Here is an 18155-nt window from a genome sequence, read left to right on the forward strand (position 1 = left end):
TGCATACATGAGTGAATATCATATACTGCGGTTTTCTCAATTGGTTTAGGTCGTCTCTCTGGCTTGATTACTTGTATCACATTAAGCTAGCGTATCACAGTCTTGACTGGTTCTTGAAATCGGGTATTTGAGAAAAAAACAGACTTAATTAGCTTTGTAATTTGTTAAAGCTACAAAGCTAAAATGAGCTTCTCCATATAATCAATGGTTTACTACAGGTTTACCTTGTTTCACGCTAGCTTAATGTGCATCCACAGTTACGATGTTTATACAGTCTATGCTCACTGGAGGAGTACCTGCGATTATGTTGAGTACATACGCATTTCATCCTTTAACTCTCATAATTATGTTGTTTGAAACCCTTTGTTGTGATACTTATTGTCCATTGCATCAATCTTTTAGTGCACCTCCCTAGAGTACTTGTTGAAAGAATCTTCATTCTAAACTTCTTTTGCGTCTCCATGCTCCTTGTTAGGTGAATGTTCATGCTTCAGTGTCTTGTTAAATAGTTACTTACTATAGCGCTCTCTTTTTGTAGTCTTGGTAGAGAGTTGGTTGAGATTTTTATCTCTTCAAAGTAGCCTTGAACGCTTTCTGGTTGTAAGTTGTAACCAATTCGATGTGGCTCCTTGTAAGTTAGAACTTTAGGATAAGTTTTGGTGCCTTTTGGGAGTCATCTTTGAGAGGATTCTCGGCTACAGAAAACAAAGAACCAGGAATTGGATGATTGTCCCATGAACTGGCTTGAAGAAGAGAAGTGCTGGCTTGAAGTAAAGCCACAACAATGCCTATTTGAACCGTCCATTACATATGTCGTTTGAACACCGCCCATTACATTCGTCCCCTTGTTAACCAAAAAAGCGGTTCAATTTCGGATCATTTATATAAACTCAAATCAGATGATGTTTTACCAAATTCTTTGTGAAATTTAAATTACACTCCCATTTAAAAATATAATTAGTATATTTTTGCTTTTTACACACAGTAGAAAAGATAAGTGTAAATATATTCGGGATACTAGAAAATATTGATTTTGGAATATTAACATATTTAAAAATATAACAATGAAGCTTTTTTATTTTTATTTTTGGTAAGGAAAAAGAAAAGGAAAATGATGTTAGCAAAAGATAAGGAAATATCGCACCGAACTCCTGTAATTAACATATTCAAATAAGGAAAAAATATGATCCGCATATTTAGGAAGATCAATGTATAAACGAACCTGCACGTGGAAGAGAGAGAAGATAAGCTCCCACACAACTTGCTCTCAAGGTACCTCACAAACCAATCAAAAATCTTAAACTATGCCAACGTGTAACAAATTAGGGTTTTACCTCACAGCCATCGAACATTCTCGAAACTTTTAAAACAGCCTGGCGCCTTAGATCTTAACTCTCAATAACCAATTCTTGACCGTCCGATCAAACTCAAGGCTCTATATAAACAAATCGCTTCTCCGTTGTTTCTTACTAAAAATAAACCCTAGCCGCTCTATCGTCTTCTTCGTTCTCTATTCTTTTTTATTCGCAGTCTCTGTTCTTAGATCTCTTGTAGTATTCCGATTTTTTTTTAAAAATGTCGGGTAAAGGTGAAGGTCCAGCAATCGGTATCGATCTCGGTACTACTTACTCTTGCGTCGGAGTATGGCAACACGACCGTGTTGAGATCATTGCTAATGATCAAGGAAACAGAACCACTCCATCTTACGTAGCTTTCACCGACTCCGAGAGGTTGATCGGTGATGCCGCTAAGAACCAGGTCGCCATGAACCCTGTTAACACCGTTTTCGGTACGTATCTCGTTTTCTTAGCTCTCTTTGTTGCTTCAAATCTAGATCTCTTCATCGTAAGTCTTGTGGTTGTTAGATCTATACTTGTGTTGTAGATAGATCTGGAATATATTATTCTTCTATGCTGGATTTAGGGTTTCATCACTAGATCTTATATTAATTACTCAGGTATATTTTGTTCGTTGAGCTCGACAATTTTTGTTTTATTACTATTAATAGCTATTCACTTTTTTGGATTTGTTAGGGTTGTTAGATCTGTATTCATTACTTATTGATTATGTTTCAGATCTATATTGCTTGTTTAATGATTAGTCTGTATACTTAATTCGCTTGTTTTTTTTGTTTCCTGATTTCGCAGATGCCAAGAGATTGATCGGTCGTCGTTTCAGTGACAGCTCTGTCCAGAGTGACATGAAATTGTGGCCATTCAAGATCCAGGCCGGACCCGCCGACAAGCCAATGATCTACGTCAACTACAAGGGTGAAGAGAAGGAGTTCGCTGCTGAGGAGATCTCTTCCATGGTTCTCATTAAGATGCGTGAGATTGCTGAGGCCTATCTTGGTGTCTCTATCAAGAACGCCGTCGTCACTGTTCCTGCCTACTTCAACGACTCTCAGCGTCAAGCGACAAAGGATGCTGGAGTTATTGCCGGTTTGAACGTTATGAGAATCATCAACGAGCCCACAGCTGCAGCTATTGCCTACGGTCTTGACAAGAAGGCTACCAGCGTTGGAGAGAAGAACGTTCTTATCTTTGATCTTGGTGGTGGTACTTTTGATGTCTCCCTTCTTACCATTGAGGAAGGTATCTTTGAGGTCAAGGCAACAGCTGGTGACACCCATCTTGGTGGAGAAGATTTTGACAACAGAATGGTAAACCACTTCGTCCAAGAGTTCAAGAGGAAGAGCAAGAAGGACATCACCGGTAACCCAAGAGCTCTTAGGAGGTTGAGAACTTCATGTGAGAGAGCGAAGAGGACTCTTTCCTCCACTGCTCAGACCACCATCGAAATTGACTCTCTCTACGAGGGAATTGACTTCTACTCCACCATCACCCGTGCTAGATTTGAGGAGCTCAACATGGATCTTTTCAGGAAGTGTATGGAGCCAGTTGAGAAGTGTCTACGTGATGCTAAGATGGACAAGAGCACTGTTCACGATGTTGTCCTTGTTGGTGGTTCCACCCGTATCCCTAAGGTTCAGCAATTGCTTCAGGACTTCTTCAACGGCAAAGAGCTTTGCAAGTCTATCAACCCCGATGAGGCTGTTGCCTACGGTGCTGCCGTCCAGGGAGCTATTCTCAGCGGTGAAGGAAACGAGAAGGTCCAAGATCTTCTGTTGCTCGATGTCACTCCTCTCTCCCTTGGTTTGGAAACTGCCGGAGGTGTCATGACCACTTTGATCCCCAGAAACACCACCATCCCAACCAAGAAGGAGCAGGTCTTCTCCACCTATTCTGACAACCAGCCCGGTGTGTTGATCCAGGTGTACGAAGGTGAGAGAGCCAGAACCAAGGACAACAACCTTCTCGGTAAATTCGAGCTCTCCGGAATCCCACCGGCTCCTCGTGGTGTCCCTCAGATCACTGTCTGCTTTGACATTGATGCCAATGGTATCCTCAACGTATCTGCTGAGGACAAGACCACCGGACAGAAGAACAAGATCACCATCACCAACGACAAGGGTCGTCTCTCCAAGGATGAGATCGAGAAGATGGTTCAAGAGGCAGAGAAGTACAAGTCTGAGGACGAGGAACACAAGAAGAAGGTCGAGGCCAAGAATGCTCTTGAGAACTACGCTTACAACATGAGGAACACCATCCAGGATGAGAAGATCGGTGAGAAGCTACCCGTAGCCGACAAGAAGAAGATCGAGGACTCTATTGAGCAGGCGATTCAGTGGCTCGAGGGTAACCAGTTGGCTGAAGCAGATGAGTTCGAAGACAAGATGAAGGAGTTGGAGAGCATCTGCAACCCAATCATCGCCAAGATGTACCAAGGAGCCGGTGGTGAAGCCGGTGGTCCAGGTGCCGCTGGAATGGACGATGATGCTCCTCCTGCTTCAGGCGGTGCTGGCCCTAAGATAGAGGAGGTCGACTAATCTGTTGGACTTTGACCTCTCTCTCTTTATCTCTCTATCTTTTACTCTTGATCGCTTAAAGACTTTTTATGTTCGGCTTTTTTAATAGAGCCTATTTTGTGGTGTTTTTTGGTTAGTTTTTTTTGAACAATGTCTGGTTTTGCCCAGTTATTATGACTTCGGATAAAATCAAAAGTTCTCTATATTCTCTCGTTTATTCTTAATTCGCCATCATTATACGTATTTTTCTCATACGTGAAAAGTAAACATTCTGCCAGTGATTATAGCTTCGGATGAAATCATAAGCTCTTTATATTCTACCGGTTTAATCTTAATTTGGAATAGTATCTCCTTTATATCTCTATCATTACAATTATTTTTGTCTAACTTGAAAAGTTAAAATTCTGCTTTTGGATATACAAATGTCAAAACTTAAACGAGGGACCTTAATGGATTCACTTTTCTTTTCAGAGTGTGGTTTACTAAGTTGCATTTATTTTTTCTTTGTATATATTAAAATGATTATGAAGTGCATGAAGTTGTATAGATGTCTACCAAATTTGAAATACAGTATTGGAAGAAACTGAGTGCAGTCTTCTAATTTGTTTTGTATTGTGTTTGACAAACACTGTTTGTATATACACACACAAAACTGAATTCAAATACGTAATATTTTGCAACTGATACACAAAAACTGTTTGTATACGTAATATGTAGTTGCATTTTTTATCTAACAATTTCAGATCTTAATTCCATAAGAAAATATCATGAATCTCATTGATAAATATCTCTAAATTGGTGTATCTCAACTCTAAAGTAAGGAACTGTAATAGCGTAAGAGAGAGAAACATTATTATTATGTACGGGTCAAAAATTATAGACTTCCTCTATTTTATTGTAATGTGATCGATAAACATTATTCACCACGGGTTGAAATTTATATGCTTCCTCTAGTTTATTTTAGATTAAAAGTTTGACATTACTTTATGGAAAGTTTTGTTTCTACTCATAGGCCCCTTCTAAACCCAATCAGTAACAGAATAGCCTCAACACGGCCCACATCCAATGAACTGCTTTTAAAATCTGTTATAGGCCCGCTAACTCTGCCACAAGATCTTACGTGGCAATTGATAACCCGACGTTCATATACGAACGTTATAGCATTTTTCCAATTCTTCACACGCGCCTTTCCGTTTTCGGACAACATCACTTTTTCCCTTTTGTTGTCCTTGAACAAATCTGCTTTAAGATTTGGAAAAAGGTATCCACCACTTCACAACCGTCGGATCAATCCCAAACTTAATCTAACGGTTCATACAACAGTACAGGAACATTCTGGAAACAGTCTCAACCATATAAAGGCTCCGATGCTCTTCTCTTCACAAACCTAAAAAAAACCTAGCTCTCTTCTGTGCTCTGAAAACTTTTCGTCTCCTTTTCTCTTTAGCTAAATCTTTCTTTGTTTCTCGATAACAATGGCTGGTAAAGGAGAAGGCCCTGCGATCGGTATCGATCTTGGTACTACCTACTCTTGTGTTGGAGTTTGGCAACATGACCGTGTTGAGATCATTGCTAACGATCAAGGTAACCGAACCACGCCGTCTTATGTTGCTTTCACCGACACCGAGAGGCTGATCGGTGATGCTGCCAAGAACCAGGTCGCCATGAACCCTGTTAACACTGTCTTCGGTATGTATACTCTCTCATCTTATTACATACGCTCTCATCTTATTACATACGAACTAGATCGGTGTTTCGTGTTTGAGTTAAATTACGAATTTTTAGGGTTTGTATAAGGATGATTTTTAGGGCTTGTCGAGTCAAATTACTTCTTTGCGTTATACTAATCCTGTGGATTTGTTGAAGTTAGGATTTTTATCTTCTCTGGCCAAAGAATTAGAGTATAAATTGATTGATTTGTAAACTCATCTTATTACATACTCTGTTCTTAAATCTCTCTCTCGCTGTTTCGTGTTTGAGTTAAATTGTGAATTTTTAGGGTTTATATGATGATGTTCTTTTTTTTTTTTTGGTAAAATTATATGATTTTGAACTTCTTGTGAATTTGTTGAAGTTAGGATTCACTTTGATTTTGATTTTTGTGTGTTCGGTCTATTGATGTTGTTTTGTTTAATTTTGACAGATGCAAAGAGGTTGATTGGTCGTAGATTCAGTGACGCATCTGTCCAAAGCGACAGGAAGTTGTGGCCTTTCACTATCATCTCTTCAGGAACCGCTGAGAAACCAATGATTGTAGTCAACTACAAGGGTGAAGAGAAACAGTTTTCCGCTGAGGAGATCTCTTCCATGGTTCTCATTAAGATGCGTGAGATTAGTGAAGCCTACCTTGGCACCACTATCAAGAACGCTGTGGTCACCGTTCCTGCTTACTTCAATGACTCTCAGCGTCAAGCTACTAAGGATGCTGGTGTCATCGCTGGTTTGAATGTTCTGCGTATCATCAACGAGCCCACTGCTGCTGCCATTGCCTACGGTCTTGACAAGAAGGCCACCAGCGTTGGAGAGAAGAACGTTCTGATCTTTGATCTTGGTGGTGGTACTTTTGATGTCTCTCTTCTTACAATTGAAGAAGGTATCTTTGAGGTCAAGGCCACTGCTGGAGACACTCATCTTGGTGGTGAAGATTTCGATAACAGAATGGTTAACCACTTTGTTCAAGAGTTTAAGAGGAAGAGCAAGCAGGACATCACTGGCCTCGCAAGACCCCTTAGGAGGTTGAGAACAGCTTGCGAGAGAGCAAAGAGAACTCTTTCTTCCACGGCGCAAACGACCATCGAGATTGACTCTCTCTATGGAGGAGCTGACCTCTTTGCTCCAATTACCCGTGCTAGATTCGAAGAGCTTAACATGGATCTTTTCAGGAAGTGTATGGAGCCTGTTGAGAAGTGTCTCCGTGATGCTAAGATGGACAAGAGCTCAGTCCATGAAGTTGTTCTTGTTGGTGGTTCCACCCGTATCCCCAAAGTTCAACAGCTTCTCCAAGATTTCTTCAATGGTAAAGAGCTCTGCAAGTCTATCAACCCTGACGAGGCTGTTGCATATGGTGCAGCCGTCCAGGGAGCTATTCTAAGCGGTGAAGGAAACGAAAAGGTTCAAGAACTTCTCTTGCTTGATGTCACTCCTCTCTCCCTCGGTCTTGAAACTGCTGGTGGTGTCATGACCACTTTGATTCAGAGAAACACAACCATCCCGACCAAGAAGGAGCAGGTCTTCTCCACTTACTCAGACAACCAGCCCGGCGTGTTGATCCAGGTGTTCGAAGGTGAGAGAGCCAGAACCAAGGACAACAACCTTCTCGGTAAATTCGAGCTCTCTGGAATACCTCCGGCACCACGTGGTGTGCCTCAGATCACTGTCTGCTTTGACATTGATGCAAATGGTATCCTCAACGTATCTGCTGAGGACAAGACTACCGGACAGAAGAACAAGATCACAATCACTAATGACAAGGGTCGTCTCTCCAAGGATGAGATCGAGAAGATGGTTCAAGAAGCAGAGAAGTACAAGTCTGAGGACGAGGAGCACAAGAAGAAGGTCGAGGCCAAGAATGCTCTTGAGAACTACGCTTACAACATGAGGAACACCATCCAGGACGAGAAGATCGGTGAGAAACTTCCCGCAGCAGACAAGAAGAAGATCGAGGACTCCATTGAGCAGGCTATTCAGTGGCTCGAGGGTAACCAGTTGGCTGAAACTGACGAGTTTGAAGACAAGATGAAGGAGTTGGAGAGCATCTGCAACCCAATCATTGCCAAGATATACCAAGGAGCTGGTGGTGAAGCCGGTGGTCCAGGTCCCCATGCTATGGACGAAGATGCTCCTCCTGCTCCAGGCGGTGCTGGCCCTAAGATCGAGGAGGTCGACTAATCTGTTGGATGTTTACCTGTCTCTCTCTTGTCTCTCTTTTCTTTGGATCGTTAAGACTTTTTATGTTGTCTTTGTTGTGTTTTTGGTTAGTATTTTTTTGAACAATGGCTGGTTTGCCCAGCTATGATGATGACGGATACAAGTTTTCTATAGAATGCTTGTTCTTTTTTTATCATTAGTAAAAAATATCTGCTTTTGGATATTAGAACGTCGTGAACCAGAACTTAAACAAGGGACTGTTACAACTTAGAAGATGAGCAAATCTGCCAAGAGTCGGAAACATATGTGTATGAAGTATTTTCCACGGGTTGAAGAAATACATAAACCTGTGATCATATGAATCAGAATGATATGGACTGCCGATCAGGCCAAGACTCAATCTTGTGGAAGTAATCGACAGGCACTACACCATCAATGCCTTGAGTCAAAATCACTTTGTTGTCGGACATGTAGAACGCAATCCCATCTGAACACAAGTAATACTGAAATGTTGAATCTCTGATGGACAACATCACTAATTTTTAAGACAGTGAATCAAGGTCTCATGCTAGAGTAATACCTTCAAGAGCTTTCTTCATGTCGAGGAAGATCAAAACATTAACATTTCTTCTCATGCCTTGGCCAGAAATCATGTAAATTTTGAATCAGATAAATGTGCATATGCAATCATAAAGCAGAAACAACAACAACAACAATAGGATCAAAAAAATTTTACCACTAATCACTTCACCATCTGTTGGTAAGCCACAAGAGAAGTGAACATGCATTCTATTCATGCGCTTTAAGCCTGATGCTAAGATGGATTCCAAATTCTTCCTATAAGTCCCATGTACACACACTTCCCATTACAGAAATTTCTAATTAACAAGAGCAACCAAACTATGCGAGTCATATACATGCATAACAGAAGAAGTCACAAGTATGTGTCCTAATAGTACCTGGAGCATCTTCTGGTGACAGTATTGGTTTAAGTAACTGTTCTGACTCTACCGTCTGCGCGCAGAAAGAGAAATGGAAAGGTCTCAGCTTTCAACACAAAAGATGAATAAGAAAACAGAGAAATGCAAAGGATTTTACTTAAAAAGTTCAATTACAGTGATGGAGTGGCCTTGGTTTGCGCGGATCAGGAGCTCACCATCCTCTTCTTCTAAGAGGCTAAAACGTTGTTTGTTATCTCTTCTCACAGCCTGCAAAGTTACACAAAACATATGCCAAAACTCAATATCTAAATCGGAATTAGTCGTCGGTGACCAAAACACAAGTGAAGATGAGGATGAAACTGACCTCTCTGATTTCATCAATCGTGTGTGACTTCAACTGAAAATTTGCAGAGGTTTTCAAATTCAGCTTAAGTAAGTCTCCAACTTTAACAAAACCATCAACTCGCATGTTCAATCTCAGTTCAGTAGCCATGTGCCGCAGGATTCGTGTCCTAAATTATCCAACGAAACCTAAGCTATACGATACATCTCGGTGATGATACTCACTTACAAGAGTCTTCCAAGCGCATCAATTTTATCTTTTTCGCCGCCCAGATGAGGTCTTCGTCGATCGTTCTCCCTCTCACCTCTACCGCCTCTACATCCATCAATAGCCAAAAAAAAACAAACATCACATGAGGCCTAAAATCAAAAGGGATGTTGAGTTTTCAAATAATGTGAATTCGATTCACCTTCGGCTGGACTGATCCAGGGAAGAGAAATTAATAGCATCCATGAAAGCAGAGAATTGGGAATTGAAGCATCCCATGAAAGCACTGCGCTCAAGGTCAGAGAGCTTGAAGACGACGGCGCAAAGTTGTACCATAATCACCCGATTAAACCGGTTAAAAAATCGTGTGAGTCCCGGTTTAAAATCAAGAAAACATCTATTGGGCCTTTCATTTGTTGGCCCAGTAACATTTTGACAAGAGAAAATCGCGTCGTTTCCTTTGATTTTAACGGCATACCAACTAACTGGTCGATATAAATTAATAAAAAACGTCACGTAGTTAGGAAACATAATTCAAAAGCACTCACTCAATCAGAAACCCATAAATTAGGGATTTTTAGCTGTTGATTTAGTTCTGATCTCGATTATTTCATCTATTCTTAGATGAACTCTTGTCTAGTGTTTGCTTTAGAGTGACATTAAAATGATAGAGTTTAATTGGGGAATAGTGACTGTGGTAAAAATGGTAAATATTGGGGAGGAGTACTTTTTTTGCAGGTTGGCCAAAAAAATTTTAGTTTTGTTTTAGTGAAATTGTTTGATTATACTATGAGAATTTTTTGAGAAATTTTGTTTTAGTAAAGTTTTTTAAAGTGGTATTTCTGAAAAGTGGTAGTATTGAAAAAGATATATTTTTGAAATTCTCTCTAAATATACATATATAACAAACAAATTTTCCTAAATTTCAGTAATACATTCAAATCATACAATATCAAAATAAATCACTTATTTAAAAAACATTGTTAATGATAAATTAATACTAATTTACTCGAAACGGAATTTAGATCAATTATAATACAAAAACAACACCAAAAATTGAAATCTCACCTTGAATATGGTTGGGAAGTGCTGAGGGAGAAGGTCGGTCATATCTTCAACCTTTAATTCCAGCTTCATCTGCAAACCTCTCTTGTTTGATTTTCCTTTCAAATCTTCTTAATAAAAAAAATAGATATCAATTTTAAATTCACATAATCATTAAAACAAACATGTACAAATCAAACAAAATTTTATATCTTTATGAGGTTGAATACAAAATATATAGACCATTTCTTTTTTTTGTGTGAATAAAATAAATTCATACGAGAAAATATGTAAGGCAAAAAAATAACAAATAGTAAAAAACAAAAAAAAAACAAAAAAAAAACAAAAAAAAAAACTCTTACCACACTATTTTATCCAAATATCACTTGGTCATATCCATTTATTCATGATACATGTTAATTATGTTCGTATGATAACATGATTTTTTAACCAAATATCACGTTATTTCGTATAATCAAACAATTTCACTAAAAAAACAAAACTAAAATTTTTTTGGCCAACATGCACAACTAGTACTCCTCCCCAATATTTACCGTTTTTACCACAATCACCATAGAGAAAGTTGCGTCGTTTGCTTTGATTTTAACGGCATACTAACTGTTCGATTTTAAATTGATAATAAAAGAACGTCACGCAGTTAGGAAACATGATTCAAAAATCAAAGGCACTCACTCGCAATCAGAAATTATCAATCTGCTATATACCAAAAAAAAAATCTCCCCAAATATAGATAGAGAACATATATGATTTTCACCTGATTGATAACAGAGCAGCAGAATTTGAATGTAATTTTAGTCCGGAACCGATTATCCAAAATTAAATTTTCCTGAAATTGTGTTGTAACCAAATAAGTGTAAATTAGTGGACTTGGAAGCAGCGTTGTTGAATAAACAAACTACAAAGTATCAATGGACTAAAAAGGGAGCATAAATTAGGGATTTTTTAGCTGTTGATTTAGTTCTGATCTCGATTATTTCATCTAATCTTAGATGAACTCTTGTCTGACACGCAAGTTTGTTAATTCCAATTGTAGAGGAGGGTGGTTGATAAGGTATTGAAGTTGAGCTAGTGTTTGCTTTAGAGTGAAATTAAAACGGCTCTCAAGGCATTAGACTACGATTCTCTCAATGAAAACGTCAACAAGTATCAGTATGCCGTCAGAGGTGAACTCTTATCTCCGAGCTTCTGAGCTTCAGAAAGAGGGCAAAAAGGTTCCAGTTCCACAGTATCCACTCTACTCAGCTACCATATCACTGTTAGGTGGTACTCTTGTTCCTTACTATCTTGATGAGTCTGAAAACTGGGGACTTGACGTCTAACAACCTTAGACAATCTGTTGCTCAGGCTCGTTCTCAAGGGATAACAGTAAGGCACTCTTCTCCCTTCTACTCTTGCTATCATAGGTGATGCATTTAGCGTAGATGCATATGTCTTCTTTTCCCCAGTTACAGATTCTCTTGAATGGGTATGCAGGTAAGGGCAATGGTGATCATTAACCCTGGGAACCCAACTGGTCAGTGTCTAAGTGAAGCTAACTTAAGAGAGAGATTGAAGTTCTGTTATAACGAGATATTAGTTCTTCTGGGAGACGATGTTTATCAGCAGAACATATACCAGGATGAGATGAGCGTCCCTTTATCAGCTCCAAGAAGGTCAGCTTCTATCTTCTCTTTCATGTGTTTTGAAACTTGTGCCTGATTTGTGATCCTCCTTTTAACTTGACCATTCATTAAAATATAAATAGGTTTTTGATGGATATGGGTTCGCCATTCAGCAAGGAAGTTCAGCATGTGCAGATGTGTTTGATTTTGTAGAAATCATCAGTATGTTTAGAGAGTGATATGACTTGTGCAGATGGGTTTGATGGTTAGTCCTCCAAAGCCTGGAGACATTTCATATGACCAATTCGCTCGTGAAAGGTATGTACAACATAAACTTCAACACTCGTGATCGGTGATTATATAATCCTCGGATTGAATCATTAATTCCTGTTATGCTTTATTCTCTAGCAAGGGGATTCTTGAATCATTGAGAAGAAGAGCAAAGATCATGACTGATGGATTCAACAGCTGCAAAAACGTTGTCTGCAATTTCACACAAGGTAGTCAAAGAAACAAAGTAATAGATAAAAGTCGTTCAGTTTAGAAAATTTGATACGGTTCTTGATGATTCTTGTGTAAAATGTTAGGTGCAATGTATTCGTTTCCTCAAATACGGTTACCAGCAGGAGCTCTCCAAGCTGCAAAACAAGCCGGAAAAGTACCAGATGTTTTTTACTGTCTCTGGCTCTGGATTTGGACAGAAAGAAGGGTAAAAGAATCTCCCAAATACGATTTCGTTCTTGCTCTTTTGATCTCTTCTTGTAAACTCATTCCCCTTGTGGATTTTGACAGCGTGTTCCATCTGAGGACAACGATCCTACCAGCACAAGAAGAGATGCCAGAGATCATGGATAGTTTCAAGAAGTTCAACGACGAGTGCATGACTTAGTACGATAATAACTTTGGTGGAATGTGATTATTTCTTCTTCGGAACATCTGTTTGTGTTCTGCTATACTTCTTAAAAGCTAAAATCTCTGTAGTACTCTTTCTACTTGCCATATTCTCTAAAACTCTCTCTATTTCTATTTTCAGTTGGAATCGATTTAAGATCTTTATCTTACCGGAATTGAAAAGTTTAGGCAATTGCCTTTTTATTTTGTGTGTGGGGTAATGTGAATTTGTAATTGTGCAATTTAACTAAAAGAAAATGGAAACTTACTATTTCAATAATTAAATAATGTTATAAAGTCGTATAAAAGGAAACCTTATAAAGATCAAAGTCCAAAGCCTATATATGTATTTGTCCTCTGTTTATTTTTTTAATCTTTGCTAAACATTATATCGCCGATCAACGAAGAAGCACCAAAGTTACATATAGGTTTCCATTATACATTACAAACTAAAGAAGCAAAACAAGAGAAGATGACAACAATTAGTAATGAAGAGAAACTGATGAGAACTCTGTCTCCGGTGACTACGGTGGGGAAGCCGAAGGAAGAAGAAGAAGGAAAGCGAAGTGGAGAAGCAGCACAGAAAGCAGAAGAAGAGTACTGCACGACGCCTAAAGCAGAGGAGTTTAGGATTCCAAGGTCGCTAGAATGTCCGCCGGCTCCTAAACCTAAATGCCCGAGACGCGGAGATTATTCAACAATTACTTTTCAACCTTTATAACTTTTATTTTATTTTTGGGTGTATCTTGGGAGGAACGAGTTAAATACTTATCGTTTTATAACACTTTAGTTGGTTTAATACATTATTGCGTTTTGGTGTTTAAATATGGTTTATGCGAACGAGTTGTTTTGGTGTCAACTGCGATTAAGAGAAGAAGACATAACAACAACATGCTGCATGCATGTTCCAAATAACAACACAATTTTCCAAATTGTAACCAAATAAGTGTAAATTAGTGGACTGGGAAGCACCGAAGCAGCGTTGTTGAAACGACAAACTACAAAGTATCAATGGACTAAAAAGGGAGCATAAGAAACAACCCATGTTTTAAAGACTGAAACTTTCAGAACCTTGAGGCTTCTTTATTAATAAATTGTTAGCAAAAGCAATTTGAATTTTTTGTTTTTCCAAATTCGGATATGAATCGCTGCTTACTTTGTTCAAAAGCCAAAAAACCTATACCGAGGGAGAGAGAGAGTCGTTGGTGGAGCTAGTGATCCGACGATGACGCTCCTCCTTCTTCAGGCGGTGCTGGCCGCCTGGCCCTAAGCTTTTCTAACTATAATGCCCAATCAGTAAAAGAAAAGCCACACAACAGCCCATAGACTGCGTCTCTTATAGGCCCACTACTGATTGTAGTTTTAGGTACTACGTGGCAATTATGAACGTTGGAGCAGTATTCCAATTCTCTCGCAGACGCGCTTTTCCGTTTTTGAACAAATATCACTTTTTTCCTTAGGATTTGGACCAAAAATCTGCCTTTTAGGATTTGGAAATAGGTATCTTTTACTTAACAACCGTCGGATCAATCTCAAACCTAATCTAACGGTGAATTACACTTTACACAGGAACATTCTCGAACTCTCAACCTCTATAAAAACCCTGACCTGGTTGCTCTTTCTTCACAAACTCTCTAAAAACCTAAGCAGCTCTGAAAAGTTTTCGTCTCTTTCTTCTTAATAAGCTAAAAAATCCTTTGTGATAACAATGGCTGGTAAGGGAGAAGGTCCTGCGATCGGTATCGATCTTGGTACTACCTACTCTTGTGTTGGAGTGTGGCAACATGACCGTGTTGAGATCATTGCTAATGATCAAGGTAACCGGACCACGCCGTCTTACGTCGCTTTCACCGACACCGAGAGGCTGATCGGTGATGCTGCGAAGAACCAGGTCGCCATGAACCCTGTTAACACTGTCTTCGGTATGTATACTCTCTCATCTTATTTACATACATTGTTCTTAATTCTCTCTCTGGTTGTTTCGTGTTTGAGTTAAAGTGCGAATTTTTAGGGTTTGTATAGGATGACTTTTAGGGTTTGAGTTAAATTACTTCTTTGCGTTATACATATAAGCTCTGATTATGAACTATTCCTGTGGATTTGTTGAAAAAGTTATGATTTTTATCTTCTCTGACCAAAGAATTTTAGTATAAATTGATTGATTTGTAAACTCTATCTTATTACATACTCTGTTCTTAAAACTTGATTCGCTTTGATTTTGATTTTTGTGTGTTCGGTCTATTGATGTTGTTTTGTTTAACTTTGACAGATGCAAAGAGGTTGATTGGTCGTAGATTCAGTGACGCATCTGTCCAAAGCGACAGGAAGTTGTGGCCTTTCACTATCATCTCTTCCGGAACTGCTGAGAAACCAATGATTGTAGTCAACTACAAGGGTGAAGAGAAACAGTTCGCCGCTGAGGAGATCTCTTCCATGGTTCTCATTAAGATGCGTGAGATTAGTGAAGCTTACCTTGGCACCACTATCAAGAACGCTGTGGTAACTGTTCCTGCTTACTTCAATGACTCTCAGCGTCAAGCTACTAAGGATGCTGGTGTCATTGCTGGTTTGAATGTTCTGCGTATCATCAACGAGCCCACTGCTGCTGCCATCGCCTACGGTCTTGACAAGAAGGCCACCAGTGTTGGAGAGAAGAACGTTCTGATCTTTGATCTTGGGGGTGGTACTTTTGATGTCTCTCTTCTTACAATTGAAGAAGGTATCTTTGAGGTCAAGGCCACTGCTGGAGACACTCATCTTGGTGGTGAAGATTTCGATAACAGAATGGTTAACCACTTTGTTCAAGAGTTTAAGAGGAAGAGCAAGCAGGACATCACTGGCCTCGCAAGACCCCTTAGGAGGCTGAGAACAGCTTGCGAGAGAGCAAAGAGAACTCTTTCTTCCACGGCGCAGACGACCATCGAGATTGACTCTCTCTACGGAGGAGCTGACCTCTTTGCTCCAATTACCCGTGCTAGATTCGAAGAGCTTAACATGGATCTTTTCAGGAAGTGTATGGAGCCTGTTGAGAAGTGTCTCCGTGATGCTAAGATGGACAAGAGCTCAGTCCATGAAGTTGTTCTTGTCGGTGGTTCCACCCGTATCCCCAAAGTTCAACAGCTTCTCCAAGATTTCTTCAATGGTAAAGAGCTCTGCAAATCTATCAACCCTGACGAGGCTGTTGCTTACGGTGCAGCCGTCCAGGGAGCTATTCTCAGCGGTGAAGGAAACGAAAAGGTTCAAGATCTTCTCTTGCTTGATGTCACTCCTCTCTCCCTCGGTCTTGAAACTGCTGGTGGTGTCATGACTACTTTGATCCAGAGAAACACAACCATCCCGACCAAGAAGGAGCAGGTCTTCTCCACTTACTCAGACAACCAGCCCGGCGTTTTGATCCAGGTTTTCGAAGGTGAGAGAGCCAGAACCAAGGACAACAACCTTCTCGGTAAATTCGAGCTCTCTGGAATCCCTCCGGCTCCACGTGGTGTGCCTCAGATCACTGTCTGCTTTGACATTGACGCCAATGGTATCCTCAACGTATCTGCTGAGGACAAGACCACCGGACAGAAGAACAAGATCACCATCACGAATGACAAGGGTCGCCTTTCTAAGGATGAGATCGAGAAGATGGTTCAAGAAGCAGAGAAGTACAAGTCTGAGGACGAGGAGCACAAGAAGAAGGTTGAAGCCAAGAACGCTCTTGAGAACTACGCTTACAACATGAGGAATACCATCCGTGATGAGAAGATCGGTGAGAAGCTTCCAGCTGCAGAAAAGAAGAAGATTGAGGACTCGATTGACGAAGCAATCCAATGGCTTGAGGGTAACCAATTGGCTGAAGCTGACGAGTTTGAAGACAAGATGAAGGAGTTCGAGAGTATCTGCAACCCAATCATTGCCAAGATGTACCAAGGAGCTGGTGGTGAAGCCGGTGGTCCAGGTCCCCATGCTATGGACGAAGATGCTCCTCCTGCTCCAGGCGGTGCTAGACCTAAGATCGAGGAGGTCGACTAATCAGTTGGATCTTGACCTGTCTCTCTCTTTATTGTTCATGTTAGATAGTTAAAGACTTTTTCTGTTGAGCTTTTCTGATGGATCCCATCTTGTGGTGTTTTTCGAACAGTGATCGCTGGTTTGCCCAGCTTAGTTATATTATATTGCACTTAACCCAATCCATTAGTGGTGGCTTTCCATCATATTAGGAGCAGTTTTCCAATCCCTTTTGTTTATCCATCGCTTCTTAACCGTCGGATCAATCCCAAACTTAATCTAACGGTTCATACCACATCGCCGGAACATTCTGGAAATGTCTCAATCATATAAAACCAATGCTCCGTTGCTATTCTCTTCACAAACCTAAAAAAAACTTTTCTCTGCTCTCTTCTCTGCTCTAAAAAATTTTCGTCTCTTCTTCTAAAGCTTTTTTGTTTCCTCTGTTATCGTGATAACAATGGCTGGTAAAGGAGAAGGTCCTGCGATCGGTATGTCTACTCTCTCATCTTATTATTTACTCTGCTCTTAAGAATTCTCTGGTTGTTTCGTGTTTGAGTTAAAGTGCGAATTTTTAGGGTTTGTATAGGATGATTTTTAGGGTTTTGAGTTAAATTACTTCTTTGAGTTGTACCGTAAGCTGATTGAGAACTATTCTTGTGAATTTGTTTAAAAGTTAGGATTTTTATCTTCTCTGACCAAAGAATTTTAGTTTAATAAGTTGATGATTTGGTCTGTTCACTTTGATTTTGATTTTTGTGTGTTCGGTCTATTGATGTTGTTTTGTTTAATTTTGACAGATGCAAAGAGGTTAATTGGTCGTAGATTCAGTGATGCATCTGTCCAAAGCGATAGGAAGTTGTGGCCTTTCACTGTCATCACTTCAGGAACTGCTGAGAAACCAATGATCGCAGTCAACTACAAGGGTGAAGAGAAACAGTTCGCCGCTGAGGAGATCTCTTCCATGGTTCTCAGTAAGATGCGTGAGAAGTGTGAAGCTTACCTTGGCACTACTATCAAGAACGCTGTGGTCACCGTTCCTGCTTACTTCAATGTGCAGACAAGAAGAAGATCGAGGACTCCATTGAGCAGGCGATCCAGTGGCTCGAGGGTAACCAGTTGGATGAAACTGACGAGTTTGAAGCAGCCCCGGCACTGACCCTCCTGCCTTAGGCGGTGCTGGACCCAAGATCGAGGAAGTCGACTAAGTTGTTTATTAGTCATTTTTAGTGTTGGTTTTCTCTGTTTTTTATCTCTTTTATTTGAGATAAGTACTCTCTGTTTGTTGTTGTCTGAATGTCTGGTGACCCTTTCTCTCTAAAACGCTTAGTGATATTGTAACTGCTTAGGAAAATTTCTCTAGTTGAACTTATTACATACCT

At 39.9% G+C, this 18155-nt stretch overlaps 5 protein-coding genes across 8 annotated transcripts; 4 read left to right on the forward strand and 1 right to left on the reverse strand.

Moving 5' to 3' along the window:
• The first annotated feature begins 1224 nt into the window (after window positions 1-1224).
• On the forward strand, window positions 1225-4085 carry LOC104708895 (heat shock 70 kDa protein 1). The gene is made up of 2 exons (XM_010425551.3): window positions 1225-1789; window positions 2148-4085. The coding sequence occupies exons 1-2, from the start codon at window positions 1576-1578 to the stop codon at window positions 3887-3889; spliced, it is 1956 nt and encodes a 651-aa protein (XP_010423853.1). The 5' UTR covers window positions 1225-1575; the 3' UTR covers window positions 3890-4085.
• A 982-nt stretch (window positions 4086-5067) lies between these two features.
• On the forward strand, window positions 5068-7958 carry LOC104708899 (heat shock 70 kDa protein 2-like). The gene is made up of 2 exons (XM_010425556.3): window positions 5068-5557; window positions 6012-7958. The coding sequence occupies exons 1-2, from the start codon at window positions 5344-5346 to the stop codon at window positions 7754-7756; spliced, it is 1959 nt and encodes a 652-aa protein (XP_010423858.1). The 5' UTR covers window positions 5068-5343; the 3' UTR covers window positions 7757-7958.
• LOC104708898 (uncharacterized) lies at window positions 7900-9580 on the reverse strand. Of its 4 annotated transcripts, none has more exons than XR_015563624.1 (7): window positions 9429-9580; window positions 9041-9334; window positions 8851-8943; window positions 8695-8749; window positions 8472-8572; window positions 8316-8372; window positions 7900-8222 (listed from the first exon to the last, which is right to left on the reverse strand). XR_015563624.1 is itself a non-coding variant. In XM_010425553.3 (7 exons), the coding sequence occupies exons 2-7, from the start codon at window positions 9167-9169 to the stop codon at window positions 8098-8100; spliced, it is 582 nt and encodes a 193-aa protein (XP_010423855.1). In that variant the 5' UTR covers window positions 9170-9334; window positions 9429-9579; the 3' UTR covers window positions 7900-8097. The 4 variants fall into 4 exon arrangements, 2 of the variants coding, with proteins under 2 accessions (XP_010423855.1, XP_010423857.1); XR_015563623.1 differs by having other exon boundaries at window positions 8472-8613; window positions 9429-9579; XM_010425553.3 differs by having other exon boundaries at window positions 8472-8594; window positions 9429-9579.
• A 2565-nt stretch (window positions 9581-12145) lies between these two features.
• LOC104709983 (glutamate--glyoxylate aminotransferase 1-like) lies at window positions 12146-12799 on the forward strand. The gene is made up of 4 exons (XM_087460950.1): window positions 12146-12210; window positions 12301-12392; window positions 12480-12601; window positions 12685-12799. The coding sequence occupies exons 1-4, from the start codon at window positions 12146-12148 to the stop codon at window positions 12745-12747; spliced, it is 342 nt and encodes a 113-aa protein (XP_087317076.1). The 3' UTR covers window positions 12748-12799.
• A 1608-nt stretch (window positions 12800-14407) lies between these two features.
• Window positions 14408-18152, forward strand: LOC104708897 (heat shock 70 kDa protein 2). Its single transcript, XM_087460949.1, has 3 exons — window positions 14408-14705; window positions 15053-17264; window positions 17574-18152. The coding sequence occupies exons 1-2, from the start codon at window positions 14492-14494 to the stop codon at window positions 16795-16797; spliced, it is 1959 nt and encodes a 652-aa protein (XP_087317075.1). The 5' UTR covers window positions 14408-14491; the 3' UTR covers window positions 16798-17264; window positions 17574-18152.
• The last annotated feature ends 3 nt before the right edge of the window (window positions 18153-18155 follow it).

This window comes from Camelina sativa, chromosome 8 (assembly GCF_030686135.1).
Source record: "Camelina sativa cultivar CO46 ecotype springtype chromosome 8, ASM3068613v1".
In the NCBI taxonomy this organism is placed as follows: Eukaryota; Viridiplantae; Streptophyta; class Magnoliopsida; order Brassicales; family Brassicaceae; genus Camelina; species Camelina sativa.

Excerpts from the sequence above, each read along its gene's own strand:
- LOC104708897 (XM_087460949.1), top strand. The coding sequence starts at position 14,492 with ATGGCTGGTAAGGGAGAAGGTCCTGCGATCGGTATCGATCTTGGTACT. Across the intron at positions 14,706-15,052 it reads CCCTGTTAACACTGTCTTCG|ATGCAAAGAGGTTGATTGGT; the intron begins GTATGTATACTC and ends TAACTTTGACAG.
- LOC104708899 (XM_010425556.3), top strand. The coding sequence starts at position 5,344 with ATGGCTGGTAAAGGAGAAGGCCCTGCGATCGGTATCGATCTTGGTACT. Across the intron at positions 5,558-6,011 it reads CCCTGTTAACACTGTCTTCG|ATGCAAAGAGGTTGATTGGT; the intron begins GTATGTATACTC and ends TAATTTTGACAG.
- LOC104709983 (XM_087460950.1), top strand. The coding sequence starts at position 12,146 with ATGGGTTTGATGGTTAGTCCTCCAAAGCCTGGAGACATTTCATATGAC. Across the intron at positions 12,211-12,300 it reads GACCAATTCGCTCGTGAAAG|CAAGGGGATTCTTGAATCAT; the intron begins GTATGTACAACA and ends TTTATTCTCTAG. Across the intron at positions 12,393-12,479 it reads TGTCTGCAATTTCACACAAG|GTGCAATGTATTCGTTTCCT; the intron begins GTAGTCAAAGAA and ends GTAAAATGTTAG.
- LOC104708898 (XM_010425553.3), bottom strand. The coding sequence starts at position 9,169 with ATGGCTACTGAACTGAGATTGAACATGCGAGTTGATGGTTTTGTTAAA. Across the intron at positions 8,750-8,850 it reads ACCAAGGCCACTCCATCACT|ACGGTAGAGTCAGAACAGTT; the intron begins GTAATTGAACTT and ends TTCTGCGCGCAG. Across the intron at positions 8,373-8,471 it reads AGATGGTGAAGTGATTAGTG|GCATGAGAAGAAATGTTAAT; the intron begins GTAAAATTTTTT and ends TTTCTGGCCAAG.
- LOC104708895 (XM_010425551.3), top strand. The coding sequence starts at position 1,576 with ATGTCGGGTAAAGGTGAAGGTCCAGCAATCGGTATCGATCTCGGTACT. Across the intron at positions 1,790-2,147 it reads CCCTGTTAACACCGTTTTCG|ATGCCAAGAGATTGATCGGT; the intron begins GTACGTATCTCG and ends CTGATTTCGCAG.